The 14,768-nt window shown below is 45.0% G+C and overlaps 1 protein-coding gene across 9 annotated transcripts in view; it reads left to right on the top strand.

Annotated features, from left to right (window-relative positions):
• Positions 1 to 14,768, top strand: part of RCL1 (RNA terminal phosphate cyclase like 1) — a 96,170-nt gene that overhangs the window by 57,213 nt on the left and 24,189 nt on the right. For 5 of the 9 annotated variants that reach the window (XR_013967726.1, XM_080819575.1, XM_080819573.1 and 2 more), the window contains 2 exons: positions 6,679 to 6,753; positions 7,873 to 7,997. Coding sequence is in view for 8 of the 9 variants with exons in the window: in XM_080819575.1 (XP_080675701.1) it covers positions 6,679 to 6,753; positions 7,873 to 7,997 (200 nt within the window). In the remaining variant the exon portion in view is untranslated. Of the gene's footprint in view, positions 1 to 4,785; positions 4,916 to 6,678; positions 6,754 to 7,872; positions 8,348 to 14,768 lie in introns of those variants that run through there. The other 4 variants (XM_080819578.1, XM_080819580.1, XM_080819579.1 and 1 more) reach the window with 4 other exon arrangements.

Here is a 14,768-nt window from a genome sequence, read left to right as displayed (position 1 = left end):
CAGATTCAGTGACGACTGCTTGCATTCATTAAGGTGCCTTTCGTTGTCACATCTAAGAGCCGTTAGAGCAGAAGCGTGCAGTCTCATCACAGTTGACATGAAATAGGCTCTGTTGGCACAGGTGCTCGAGAGTGGAATCTTCTTAAGGTCATGTGTTGGCTGTGGCTGGAAGGCAGCAGACCAGAATTTTAGACAGAAAATAATAATATCTCCTTGGCATTTCTGTAGCATAATCTTGACTTACTCGGGTTTTAATCATAAATTTTCGGACTTCTTCCAAGAAGAGTTTGCAGATTTAGAAAATGGGCAAGGGCAGGGAAGGTATATGTGAACTTGGATAGTTTGTGGGCAAGCTGCTGCTGCTGCTTTTTTTAAAGATTTTATTTACTTATCTGAGAGAGAGAGAGTGAGAGAGCATAAGCAGTGGGGAGAAACAGATGACGAGGGAGAAGCCAACTCCCAGCTGAGCAAGGAGACCGAAGCGGGGCTCCATCCCAGGACCTTGGGATCACAACCTGAGCTGAAGGCAGATGCTTAACTGACTGAGCCACCCAGGCGCCCCAGCAAGCTTCTTATTCAGCATCCTAACTTTCCTGCGTGTGTGGGGAGGATAGTTTGTTATTCACATGGGATCCATAGCTGTCTTAGTGCCCTTCTAGGGTGGGTTTTGTCATGTGTGCGTGTGTGTGTGTGTCTGTGTGTGTGAGAGAGAGAGAGACAGAGACAGAAACAGAGATGAGAGCAGTTTTGTCCAGGCCTGCCTCGTACTTCTCTTGTGTGGAAGGAAGGATCCCCACGTTTCAATTCTTTGCTGGCCACAGAAGATATCGTAAAGCTGAGGGACATGAGGTGAAATCCTGACCAAGGACACTTGCCTTCATCTCTACTGATACTGGACTGGGACCACTGAGGGCGTGGCCCTGAGGCAGAGTGTGAAGTGTGCAGCTTTCCTAACCAGAAAAGACCAGTTAGATGGTGCAGTGGGGCCACTGGTATTCACTAAGACATCTGCTAAGGTACAGACCTGGTTAATGTGTTGCTAGGCACTAAAAGACTCAATTCTCAGTTCTTGGGAATTCAGACACATAAACCCTTTTCTTAGGATCCTGAAGATCTGAAATTCTCAGTTGTAAAGGAATGTTGCATAAACTGTTTAGAGTTTAAAGATTGGTTTATTTACTTTAGAAAAGAAATGGGTGGGAGCAGAGGGAGAGGAAGAGATAGAATCCCAAGCAGACTCCTTGCTCAGTGCAGAGCCTGACATGGGGGCCCCATCTCACCCCCCTGCAATCATGACCTAAGCTGAAACCAAGAGTTGGGATGCTCAACTGACTGTGCCACCCAGGTGCTTCTCCCCACTTTTTAAAAAAGATTTATTTATTTAAACTGGTTAGAATTTTAAACTAATTTCAGATGATTGCTTTTTTCCCTCCATTTTCTGAAGATTCTAGGAAACCACCTTTCAGTTAAAAGTGTGAGAGGAGGCCTCTGTACTTACAGAATGGAGTAGGGGAGGAGGAGGAGCCTTGCATGTTGGGAAAAGCTCTGAAGCATGCAGTAAACTTGGACACTATATGTCTTAGTTTTCTACTTTTTTTTTTCTTTTTCCTATAATTGCTAATAATCTTAAAAGCTGTTTCTATTGGCATTAAAAAAGTTTTTGGGTTTTTTAAAAAAAGATTTTATTTATTTATTTGACACAGAGAGAAAGATCACAAGTAGGCAGAGAGGCAGGCAGAGAGAGAGGGGAAGCAGGCTCCCTGCTGAGCAGAGAGCCCGATGTGGGTCTCGATCCCAGGACCCTGAGACCATGACCTGAGCCGAAGCCAGAGGCTTAACCCACTGAGCCACCCACGCACCCCCAAAGAAGTTTTATGCATTAACAATGACAAAGCTTAAATGACAGATTCCCCAGAAATAATACTTAATTCTTTTTTTTTAAAGATTTTATTTATTTGACAGAGACAGAGTGAGCACAAGAAGGGGAAGAGGCAGGCAGAGAAAAGGGAGAAGCAGGCCCCCCACGTGGCAGGGAGCCCAGTACAGGGCTTGATCCCAGGAACCTGGGATCATGACCTGGGCTGAAGGCTGATGTTTAACCAACTGAGCCACCCAGGCGCCCCAATAATACTTAATTCTTGCATGCACTATTTTTTTAAAAAGATTTTTTATTTATTTATTTGACACAGAGAGAGAGAGATCGCAGGTAGGCAGAGAGACAGGCAGAGAGAGAGGAGGGAAGCAGGCTCCCTGCTGAGCAGAGAGCCCGATGCGGGGCTCAATCCCAGGATCCTGAGATCATGACCTAAGCCGAAGGCAGAGGCTTAACCCACTGAGCCACCCAAGCGCCCCCAGTATTTTTTTTTAAGATTTTATTTATTTGACACAGAGAGCACACGCGCAAGCAGGGGAAGGGGCAGAGGGGGAGGAAGAAGCAGATTCCCCGCTGAGCATGAGCCCAACACAAGGCTCGATCTCAGGATCCTGGGATCATGACCTGAGACAAAGGTAGACACCTAACCGAATGAGCCCCCAGGCACCCCTTGCATGCAGAGTATTTAAAAGAAAATCTATTTTTGTATGTTGCAGAGCTCTCTGCTTTTCCTAGCTGCATTGCTGAAATGACCTTGGTTAGTTCCTGGCTCCAGACCAGGAAAAAATAAGTACACCTAATCCTGGATGAGAGTAACTTCTAAAGCCCGTGGCTTCGTCATTTCAAGCTTTCTCTTGAATGTATGGCTCCCCTGATTCATGTCCACTCTGCACATGCAAGGACAAATTCGAAGAGTTCCCTTCTGGAACTCAATCTCGTGAGGTGGACAGTTAGGGAGACTACAGGGTCACTTCTGTCAGAGGTACAAGCGAAGTGCTGAGGGCCGGGGAGGGTTTTCTAGGGAAAGGAAGCCAGGGTCAGTCTCAGATTTTAGGAAGATAAGGATGAATTGAGAGGTTTCAACTAGATTGAGCATTATGGGCATGGATGTGAAAAGGAGGGGACAGATCTGATGGACATTGTGGAGTGAGACACTTCTTGATTGACAGCTGATTGGAGGTGGGATAGGAGGAAGTAGTTATAAATTACACCAGGATTTCTATTCTTCACTGAAAGGATAGTGTGGAAGGATAGAGATCAGATAGCTTTTGACACAGGGAAGAGGAAAATTGTGGTAGGATGATGGATGATGTGTTTAATTTTGATCCTCTTCCTGGGATATTGGCAGGAAATTGACATGGACATGTTCAGCTGGCAGTTAGAAATTACTGTCTGAAGCCTCAGAGGTAGGTCATAGGATCTTACCTATTGATAGTTAAGTCCCCTGGAGAATGACATTGACCGGTGCTAAGGTTGAACAGTGGTGGCTGTTTGAATTAATCCTACAGGTGTTCTTCCTCCGACTTGGACAGTGTGGTAGTGGTGTGTGTATCCGAATCAGTGGTTTATGTTTGAGACCCCAGATTTTATGTTATAGTAAGTTGATGTGGCAGCGCTGAGTGGCCATCAGCAGGCCCTGTGTGGTGCTGCCCTCTTTGGATAAATCGTGAGCTCTCTGGTTGGATACAGATCTTAGTGAACCTCATGATTCATTACAATTCCCTTTTTGGCCTCTGTGGGCCACATGGTTCCTGAGACTGAGAACAGAGGAAGAAGAGGAAATGAATGTTTAAGGTGTGAGTGGGAGAAGAAGGCCGGAGACTGACCGTGGAGATTGGGGTTGAGTTCTAAGAAGTGGGGGATGACTCTCAGGCCCAGTCTTGGCTGGAGCTCCCTTCGAGCTGGGCGAGGAGATTCATTGGGCAGCGAGAAGTTGTGTTGACCTTTGAGAGAGCGCTGTCATTGGACTATAAGGACAGGCATGGGTTGAGGAATGAGTAGCAAATAGAACTGTGGAAACCTGGGAGATTCTTCTAGAAGGTTAGATAGGATGATTCTTTAAGAACTGAGTTTTTGTTTTGGTTTGGTGTGGTTTTGTTTTCTGAACGAAGGGAAGCTTGATTGTGTTTGTGGACAGAGGTGATGCTATAGTGGAGAAAGGAACAATTAAAATAAAAGGAGTGGGGGTGTTTGTAAGGCTGACTCCAGCAGCTGGAGGGGTGAGGGTCAACAGTGGAAGTGATGGGGTGAGCCTTGTGCGAGAAGAGGGACATTTTCCCCTGGGGACAAAAGGAAGGGAAGTGGGGACAAATTCTGAGGAGAACCAAAGTTCAGGAGGTCTCCTCTGATTCTCAGTAATTCTGCATCAGGCCGAGGGTCAATAGGCAAGTGAAGATTCCAGTCTTTGTTGTTCCCTCCTGGGAGGGGAAACGAAGTACAGGTCCGCGTGCTGTGTGCTGGGCACTCTTATGGGTGAACCTGTGTTCGTGTGTGTACATCCCTATTTATTTAATTCTTACACCAGCCCTGTGAGGTGAATGTTCTTACCACCACTTCAGACAAGGTAGCTGGGAGCGAGTTTCTGCCCTTTTTCTTTTTGGCTTGGATCTGGTCACGTTTCTGTCTGTTGACTGATTGACTGGGCTGAAGGATAATTAAGGCCTTTGCTCTCAGGAGCCACCTGGGTTGGACTTTTGCCTGTAATCACAGAGTTACAGCTCCGTTTTCCTTAAGCAGAACTTGCAGACTGTCCTCTGTCTGCTAAAGTTAGTGTGGAACCAGGGGAGCATGTCCCGTCTAGCCCTTCACTATGCAGGAGGCACCCAAGGCCCTGGGGATATGGGGGAGTGTCCAGGTGTCACAGCGGGTTTAAGAGGCAGAGAGGGACTCAAGCCCACGTCTGCTTTTCCTAGTCCCAGGCACCACGATGCCAGTCCTGCGTGTCAAACAGAGAGTGAGTCAGGAGACCAGACTACACCTCGGGTCTGCTTCTGGCTGAACTTCAGAGTCCATTTGACCTCGTCCTTTTGACTCCAAGCACAAGTAGGCTGAGCCTGGCAGTGATGCACCATTTTTCTCGCCTGTCTTTCCCCGAGGAGGGCTGGTGGGCGCCTGGGTCCTGGGAGTCGTGCCATCAGAGCAGCCTGGATCTGTGCATCCCCCACTTTCCCAGAGTCTGGTTTGGCCTTCTCCCCAGGTCCCCTTCATTCTAGTCTACACCGACTTCTCTGTTCTGGGAACCCCAAATGCATATTTTAAGTTTTTAATGTGTGTTTAGCTGCAATATTTAATGAAATTAGCTAATCTTTAGTGAGTTTTCCTCGTAGCTGCTTCTGCCCCACCTGAGCCATTGTGAACATGTTCCTAGGCTTCATAGTCATTTCTGCCTCTGGTTAGTTTTGTGGTATCAGAATACGTAGTTGGGACCTATTCTGTGCTATGGAGCCTTCCGGGAATATCATTCTGCTGAATCTTACCTTGTTAGAGTCGGTAGCAGCTTGCAGACAGGCTGAGGCCACACAGCTAACTGGAGGCAGAGCCTGGACCACGACTGGACCGTTCCCTCTGTGCCGTGCTCACGCTGCCTGTCCTCGCCGCCGGCGGATAGGGTCAGCCCCTGCAAACCGAGGAGCAGCTCTGTTGCGTTGGGAGCAAATCAGGGAGTGACTTTCCTTCCCAAGTTGCTGTTGAGACAACGTTCACCGATTGGTTAGCTGACCTGATTTGAATGTCATCCTACTCCCTCTGCAGATAAGTTAGCAGAGGACCTGAGGCCTCCCAGTAGCCCCAAAGGAGGAGGCATAACAGCAACATTTGGCATAGCCTTGCCATTAACTGTGGGTATTGTCTTCAGAGTCCGGGTCTGTGCTGCTCCTGGAGTTTGTGGCAGCCCGTCCCTGTCTGCCCCCACCCCCTCGTGGGCTCACCACCTCCCCTTTACCTGCCTGCGTGGTGGGCGTCAGCGGGATCCCAGGTAGCCCCAGCTCAGGTTCATTTGGTTTGCTTTGGCTTGGCTTGCCAACAGCTTTAAATGTTAAACAACCATGTCTGAAAAAGAAAAGGCTGATATTTTTTCTATAGCATTTATACCTACAAGGATGGGCAGAAGTTGGGGCCCCTGGATGGTTTAGTCGATTAAGTGTCTGACTCTTGCTTTTGGCTTGGGTCACGATCTCAGGGTCCTGGGATCGAGCTACACGTTGGGCTCTGAGCTCAGCAGGGAGTCTTGTTTGAGGATTCCCCGTCCTGCCTTGCAGCCACCCACAACGAATAAATAAATTAAAAAAAAAAAAAAAAAGGAACAGAATGAGCAGAATTCCCAGTTTGTTTTCTAGATGAACTCAGCAGTTTCTTGATGCTTTTTGCATGATGCATATGAGCCTCGTGATGACACATAGGATAGGTGTATAATGTATAAAGTGAGGGAAGAGGGGCTCAGGGAAGCCCAAGGTTTGTAGGATTGCAGTCTTAACTTGGGAGCAGAGCGGCAGGACCGCATCATCTCCCCGGTTGCTAAACCTCATCCTGCTTCATGGGCCCTTTATTCTTTCCACCTCTTAAGGTCTATTTTTTATTTTTTTTAAAGATTTTATTTATTTATTTGAGAGAGAGGGAGAGCACAAGCAGGGGGAGCAACAGAGGGAGTGAAAGAAGCAGATTTCTTGCTGAGCAGGGAGCCTGATGTGGGGCGATCCCAGGACCCTGGGATCATGAACTGAGCCGAAGGCAGACGCTTAACAACTGAGCCACCCAGGCACCCCTGAAAGTTTGATTAAACTTTTTTTTTTCCTAAAATAATTCTACAGGTTGATGTTCTTAAGGCAACAGCCCTTCCTCTGTTGAAGCAGTTTGGAATTGACGGTGAATTGTTTGAGTTAAAGGTAAGAATGTGCATGCGGTTGGCTGTGCACGTGTGTAAACTATTCTCCGACGAGCTAATCGGAAGACGCAGTGTGTCTGTGTGTGTCACATTGAAGTCATCCCTGAGGAGATCCCCAGGAGCCACGAACAGACATTGCAGACTGTTCTGAGAGGGGACTCGAGCTGTGACCACGGTCGCACCAGTTCCCTTGCGCGTACTTTGTGGTGGGCGAAGTTGTGCTCGCTGCCCCCTCCACCCCCCCACCGGGCTTCTTTATTCCTCACAGCAGCTCTGCAGGGAAGCAGCCGAGCTGGGCTTCTGGCCACACACCCTTTCTGAGCGAGATCATCCAGATGTCATTCGGGTCTCGGGCCTCCCAACCTGGATGCCCCGGAGAATTTTCAGTGTTTTCAAAACCTAGAAGTAATTTAAGCATCTGTTTGTTTGCTGTCGAAAGGAATTATTACATCAGTAAGTTAACTGGCTATCTTAAGCTGTTTAGCATCTCTACTTTTTTTTAAAAAAGATTTTATTTATTTATTTGACAGAGATCACAAGTAGGCAGAGAGGCAGACCGAGAGAGAGAGAGAGAGAGAGAGAGAGAGAAGCAGGCTCCCCGCTGAGCAGAAGAGCCCGATGCGGGACTTGATCCCAGGACCCTGAGATCATGACCTGAGCCGAAGGCAGCGGCTTAACCCACTGAGCCACCCAGGCGCCCCACATCTCTACTTCTTAAGCTAATAAACAAGGGAAATGACTGCATTTTTATTTAATAAAATGAGTTTTGGTAGATTAGTTAATTGCATAGGGAGGAGAAATGGTTCCTGATGGGTAAGAAAGGGGCTGAGCCGCTCACTGTGAGCGCAAGGGTGCAGGCGCTGGTGGTGAAGCGACACGCTGGCCTGGGCCTGGGCTGGGCTGGCCCTGTGTCTGCTGCTCTTCCTGCCACGCCGTTTGGGTCCCTGCTCCTCACGCACCCTCTCGGTGCTGGTGCTGATGATCTCGAAGGAATTGACGTGTTGGCTGTAAAGAGCTCACTGTTCTAAGGAGGAGCTCCTTGGCCTGAACTAGCCACGCTGGGTGTCAGTGTCCCCCACTCTGCCGCACCCTCACCTCCGCTTTCTCGCCGCCTGTGCAGGTGGTGCGACGGGGAATGCCTCCTGGAGGAGGAGGGGAAGTGCTCTTCTCGTGTCCTGTCAGGAAGGTCCTGAAGCCAGTCCAGCTCACAGACCCGGGGAAGATCAAGCGGATCAGAGGGATTGCGTATCCTTTGCATTTGATTTAGATTTCTTATCTTTTACGTGCCTCGTGAAGACAAGAATGACTCATAACGGTTTACCTCTTTCCAGTCATTTACTTTGTAGACAAGTCTTGGAGAAGTCTTAACGGTGAAATTGTAATTGTTGGCTGAGATACGTTGTTTTATTTTTTGTCTCACCATGACTAGACTAACCCATTCCTTGTTTTTGTTTTGTTTTTTTGGTGAATGCTGAAGCAGGCAGCTCCCGGGTGTGGGCTGCTCTCCTGAGGGCTTTGGTTTAGGGACCACCAGTGCACCGCAGTTCCTCCCTGAGAAGAGCTCGTTGTCTGATGAGGGAAGCGTGTGCAAACGTGTAAGATGGTGTAGATGGATGCATAGGGGGTTGGGGGAACTGAGATGGGGCTGGCACATTTTGTCTGGAAGATGTAGGAGAGCAGAAATGGTATCTACTCATTACGTGGTTACTCTGCATGCACTGTGATAGCAAAACTATATACTTATTTCCTTTCCAAAAAACTGCTTTACTGATAAACGATTTACGTGCAGAAAGCTGTACATATTTAGTGTATACAGCTTGATGAGTTTGCAGATGAGTGCCTACCTGTGAAACCAGCAGCGTAGTAGTACCATAAACATACCTCTTACACACAAAAGTTTCTTTCTGCCCTCTGTTTTATCTTTACACTTTTAATTTTTTGTGATAATACTTGACCTAGATCTACTCTCTTAGCAAATTTCAAAAGAATTTCTTGAGATGCCTCGGTGGCTCGGTCAGTTGAGCATCTGGCTTTTTTTTTTAAGATTTTTTTTTTTTTTTTAATTTTACTGATTTGAAAGAGAGAGAGAGCACACAAGCGGAGAGGCAGAGGGAGAAGCAGACTGCCTACTGATGCGGGAGCCCGATGCGGGGTTCCACCTCAGGACCCGGAGATCATGCCCCGAGCTGAAGGCAGGCACTTAGCCATCTGAATCACCCAGGATCCCCAAGCATCTGACTCTTGATTTTGGCTCAGGTCCTGATCTCAGGGTCGTGCGTTTGAGCCCTGCATGGGGCTCAGTACTTCATGCTTGGCGCGGAGTCGGCCTGGGATATTCTCTCTCCGGACCCTCTCCCTGCTCGCTCACATGCTCGCTCTCTCTCTCTCTCTCAATAAATAAATATGATCATGGGGGACCGGAGTGGCTCTGTGGGTAAAGCCTCTGCCTTCGGCTCAGTTCATGATCTCAGGGTCCTGGGATCAAGCCCCGCATCTCTCTGCTCAGCAAGGAGCCTGTTTCCCCCCCGCCCCATCCCCCTCCTGCTTCTCTGCCTACTTGTGATCTCTGTCTGTCAAATAAATAAATAAATAAATAAAATCTTAAAAAAGATCTTTAAACCCCAGTATAATTATCTTAGTGAATTTTTAAGTATATAATACAGGCATTGTGGTACAGAGTAGATCTGTGGGACTTAGTCATCTTGCATAAGTGAAACTTTGTACCCTTTGACTGATGTCTTCCCATTCCCAGCTCCCCGCTCCAGCCCCTGGCAGCCACCATTCTACTCTCTGTTTCTGTGAGTGTGACTGTTTTAGATTCCTTATGTAAGTGGAATTATGCGTATTTGTTCTTCTGTGTCTGGCTTATTTCACTTAGCACGTTGTTTTCCTTGTTCACCCATGTCACAGATGACAGCATTTACTTTGTTCTCAAGGGTGAATGATATTCCATTGTATGTAAATATTACATTTTCTTTATTCATCTTTCATCGGACATTTAGCTAGCTGTCATGTCTTGGCTCTAGTGAATAAAGCTGAAATGAATGTGGGAGTGTGTCAGTTTCTGTGACTGTGTACCCAGAAGTGGGACCGTGGGATCACATGGTAGCTCTCCTTTTAATTTCTTGAGGAAACTCCCTGCTGCTTTCTATGGTGGCTGTTCCTGTTTGCGTTCCCATCATTAGTGTATAAGGATTCCCTTTTCTTCAGAGTGTCAGCAATACTTATCTTTTTTTTTTTTTTTGATTGCCACTACTGTAACAGGCATGAGGTGATAGCTCACTATGGTTTTGATTTGTTTTTCTCTGATGATGAGTGATGTTGAGTACTTTTCCACGTGAATGTTTGAACATCTCTGGGTCTTCTGTGGAGAAATAATCTATCTAGGTCTTTGCCATTTTTTAATTGGGTGGTTTTATTTTATTTTATTATTATTTTTTTAAGATTTTATTTATTCATTTGACAGAGAGAGAAAGATCACAAGTAGGCAGAGAGGCAGGCAGAGAGAGAGGGAGAAGCAGGCTTCCCGCTGAGCAGAGAGCCCAACTCGAGGCTCCATCCCAGGAACCTGAGATCGTGACCTGAGCCGAAAGTAAAGGCTTAACCCACTGAGCCACCCAGGTGCCCCAATTTTATTTTATTTTTTTTTTAAGATTTTATTTATTTGCTTGAGAGAGAGAGAGAGAGAGAGAGAGCATGAGAGGGGAGAGGGTCAGAGGGAGAAGCAGACTCTCTGCTGAGCAGGGAGCCTGATGTGGGACTCGATCCCGGGACTCCAGGATCATGACTTGAGCTGAAGGCAGTCGCCCAACCAACTGAGCCACTCAGGCACCCTCCAATTTTATTTTTAAGATTTAATTTTTAAGTAATCACTACACCCAGTGTGGGGCTTGAACTTCCAACCCTGAGATCAAGAGTTGCACACTCCACCCGCTGAGCCAGCCAGGCGCCCCTGGGTTATTCTGTTTTTATTTTCTTTTTGCTTTTGAATTGTATGAGTTTCTTACGTATTTTTTTCTTATGTATTTTTGATATTAATCAGAGGTATAAATTTCAGACATTTTCTCTCATTCTCTGGGTTGCCTTTTCACTTTGTTGTTTCTTTTGCCCTTGTTTTGGTATTCCATCCAAGAAAGCGTTGCCGGTGCTCAAAAGCTCTTCCTCTGTGTTTTCTTCTTGGAGTTTTACAGGTTTAGGTCTTAAGTTTATCTTTAATCCATTTTGAGTTGATTTTTCTGTGTGTTGTTTGTCTGTTGAACACATATGTGCAAATATATTTCTAGGCTCTCTGTTCTGTTGCTTTGCATGTTTTTATGTTGGTACCGTGTTCTTTTGATTATTGTAGCTTAGTAATATATTTTGAAATCTGGAACTCTGATGCTTCCAGCTTTGTTCTTTTTGCTCACAATTGCTTTAGCTACCTGTAGTCTTTTGTAGTTCCATATAAGTTTTAGGATTGTTTTTTCTGTATGTTATTTTCTGTATCTATTATTCTATTAAAAATTAGAATTTTGATAAGAATTGCATTGAATCTGTACATCACCTGGGATAGTATGGACATTTCAAGAATATTAATTCTCTCAGTTCATGAATATGGGCTTTCCATTTATGTGTGATTTTTAAAATGTCTTTTATAAGTGTTTTATACTTTTTTTTTTTAAAGACCTTACCCGTTCATTTGACAAGAGAGAGACCACAAGTAGGCAGAGAAGCAGGCAGAGAGAGAGGGGGAAGCAGGCTCCCCACCGAGCAGAGAACCCGACACGGGGCTCGATCCCAGGACCCCGGGACCATGACCCAAGCCGAAGGCAGAGGCCCCAACCCACTAAGCCACTCAGTCGCCCCAAGTGTTTTATACTTTTTAGTATATAAGTCTTTCACTTTCTTGGTTAAGTTTATTCCTAAGTATTTAAATTTTGGGGGATGCTCTTGTAAATAGGATTATTTTCTTGATTCTTATTCAGATAGTTTATTGTTAGTGTACAGAAGCGCAAGTTGATTTTGTAGTCTGCAATTTTTAAAAATTCATTTATTCCAATAGTTTTTTTTTTTTTTTTTTTTTGGGTGGGTTTATCTTTGTTGTTTCTACATATAAGATCATGTCATCTGCAGATAGATGATTTTACTTCTTCCTTTCCAGTTTGGATTCCTTTCATTTCTTTTTCTTGGTTCATTGCTCTGGCTAGGATTTACGGTACCAGGTAATAGTACTGTACATGTATGTACAGTACCATGACTAGCAGTGGCAAGAGTGGTCATCCGGGCTTTGTTCCAAATTGTGGAGGAAAAGCTTTGAGTTTTCTACCATTGAAGATGTTAGTTGTGGGCTTTTCATGTATGGTCCTCATTGTGTTGAGGTAAGTTTCTTCTATAATTAATTTGTTGAGAATTTTTAATTATGAAAGTGTTGAATTTTGTCAGATGCTCTTTCTGCATCTCTTGAGACAATCATGTGATTTATGGCCTTCATTAATATGTTAATATGGTATATCACGTTAATTGATTTGCATATAACCATCCTTGCATCCCAGGGATAAATCCCACTTGGTTATGTCATATGATCCTTTTAATGTATCAATGAATTTAGTTTGCAAAATTTGTTGATAATTTTTGCATCCGTGTTCATCAGGGATATTGGCCTATAGTTTTCTTTTCTTGTAGTGTCTTTCAGGTCTGGCTTTGTTATCAGGGTGATGTTGGCTTCATAAAATGAATTTGGAAGTGTTCCCTCTTCAGTGTTTTTGGAAGTTTGAGGATTGGTAGTAATCATTCTTTACATGTTTGGTGGAATCCACCAGTGAATCGATTAATCTGCTGAAGTCATCTGGTCTTGGGCTTTTTTTGTGTGTGAGGTTTTTGGGTTACTGATTCAGTTTCCTTACTTGTTACTGTTCTGTTCAAGCTCTAGTCCTGATGCAGACTTGGTAGAATTCATCCATTTCTTCTAGGTTTTCCACTTTGTTGGGATGTAATTGTTCATAATTTTTAAAAAAAATTTCTGTGGCTTTAGTTGTAATGTCTCCTCTTTCATTTCTGATTTTATTTGAGTCTTTTCTCTTTTTTCTTTGTCTAGCTGAGGGTTGGTAAATTTTTTTTATCTTTTCAAAAAACTGACTCATAGTTTTGTTGATTTTTTTTCCTGTTGGTTTTCACTTTGCTGTTTCATTTATGTTTTCTCTATTATTTCTTTCCTTCTGCTAACTTTGAATTTTAGGTTATTCTTTTTCTGGTTCCTTGAAGTGTAAAGTTAGGCTGTTTATTTGAGATCTTTTCTTCTACCGTAGAAAGAATGTAGGTGCTTATCACTATAAAATTCCTTCTTAATACTTGTTTTCTTTGTCCCGTAAGTTTTGGTGTGTTGTGTTTTCATTTTTGGTGTCTCTAGGTATTTTCCTTTTCCCTTTTGATTTCTTCTTTGGCCCCATGTTTTTTTAAGAATACATTCATTTTCATCTGATTGTGAATTTTCCCATTTTCTTGCTGTTATTGATACTTAGTTTCATTCCATTGTGGTTGGAAAGGGTACCTGAGGTGATTTCAGCCTTCTTAAACTTGTTACGACCTGTTTTGTGACCTACTGTGTGATCCCAAAGAATGTTCGTGTGCACATGGGAAGAATGTGTACCCTGCTGCTGTTGGGTAGAGTGTCCTGTGGAAGTCTGTTAGTTCCTCCCGGTTTATGATGTTGTTCAAGTCACCTGTTGCCTTACTATTTCTTCCTGGGTGTTCTATCCATTACTGGAAGTGGGGCAAGGGCGCACCTGGGTGGCTCAGTTGGTTAAGTGACTGCCTTCGGCTCAGGTCATGATCCTGGAGTCCCAGGATTGAGTTCTACTTCGGGGGGTTGGGAGGGGCTCTGCTCAGCAGGGAGTCTGCTTCTCCCTCTGATCCTCCCCTTGTCATGCCCTCTCCCTCTCAATCTCTCTCTCTCAAATAAATAAATAATATCTTAAAAAAAAAAAAAAGGAAGGGCGCCTGGATGGCTCAGTGGGTTAAGCCTCTGCCTTCGGCTCAGGTCATGATCTCAGGGTCCTGGGATCAAGCCCCGCATCAGGCTCTTGGCTCTGCGGGGAGCCTGCTTCCCCCTCCCCCTCTGCCTGCCTCTCTGCCTACTTGTGATGTTTCTCTCTGTGTCAAATTAAAAAAAAAAAAACAAAACAGTGGGGCAGGAAGTCTCCTATTACTGTTGTATTGCTGTCTCTCGATTCAGATCTGCTGTTGTTTGCTTTATATATTGAGGTGATCTGATGTTGAGTGCATATATGTTTATAGCTGTTATATCTTTCTGTTGAATTGACCCTTTTATCATTGTAATTAACTTCTTTATCTCCTGTGACTCTAAAGACCTTTTGGACTTTGTCTGTTTTGTGTGATGGAATTATAGGCAGTCCTACTCTCTTTTGGTTCCCATTTGCATGGAACATACTCACTTTCAGCTTATATATGTCCTTATATCTAAAGTGAGTCTTTTATAGACAGCATATAGTTGGATCTTGTTTTACCCATTCAGCCACTTTAGTTTCTTTTGATTGTGGAGTTTAATCCATTTATGTTTTATATACTTTATTTTTAAGCCTCCAAGTGACTCTGAGTTTACCTGCATTCCGTTTTGCTGTTGGGAAAAACCGAGGCTTCACAGGCTGAAGGAATTTGCATCCACATCACACTGTTCATAATGGCAGGACTGGGATTTGAGTTTCTGATCCCAGTTTTTGAACCTCTGCTTTTTCTCAGAGGAGGGGAGGGCGTTTGGATTGAGCCTAGAGGAGTAGAGGCCTGTGAAGTGGAGCATGGAAGGGTGCTTCAGGCAGGAGCGTGGGCCTGTGCAGACGCAGGGGTGCACACTGGTGCTGGGAGTGGCAGGCCGTGGGTGTGGCCTGAGTGCAGGTCTGGCAGTGGTGTTCGGCAGTGGAAGATGGTATGTGACTGATACGGCTGGGGCCAGTGATGACTGAAGGCCATGCTGACCAGTTGGCTTTCATTCCAAAGTCTGTAATTTTCTAGAGAGAGAATTTC

The sequence above is a fragment of the Martes martes genome (genome assembly GCF_963455335.1).
Source record: "Martes martes genome assembly, chromosome: 12".
NCBI classification, from domain to species: domain Eukaryota; kingdom Metazoa; phylum Chordata; class Mammalia; order Carnivora; family Mustelidae; genus Martes; species Martes martes.
This window is presented reverse-complemented; position numbering and strand designations above follow the sequence as displayed.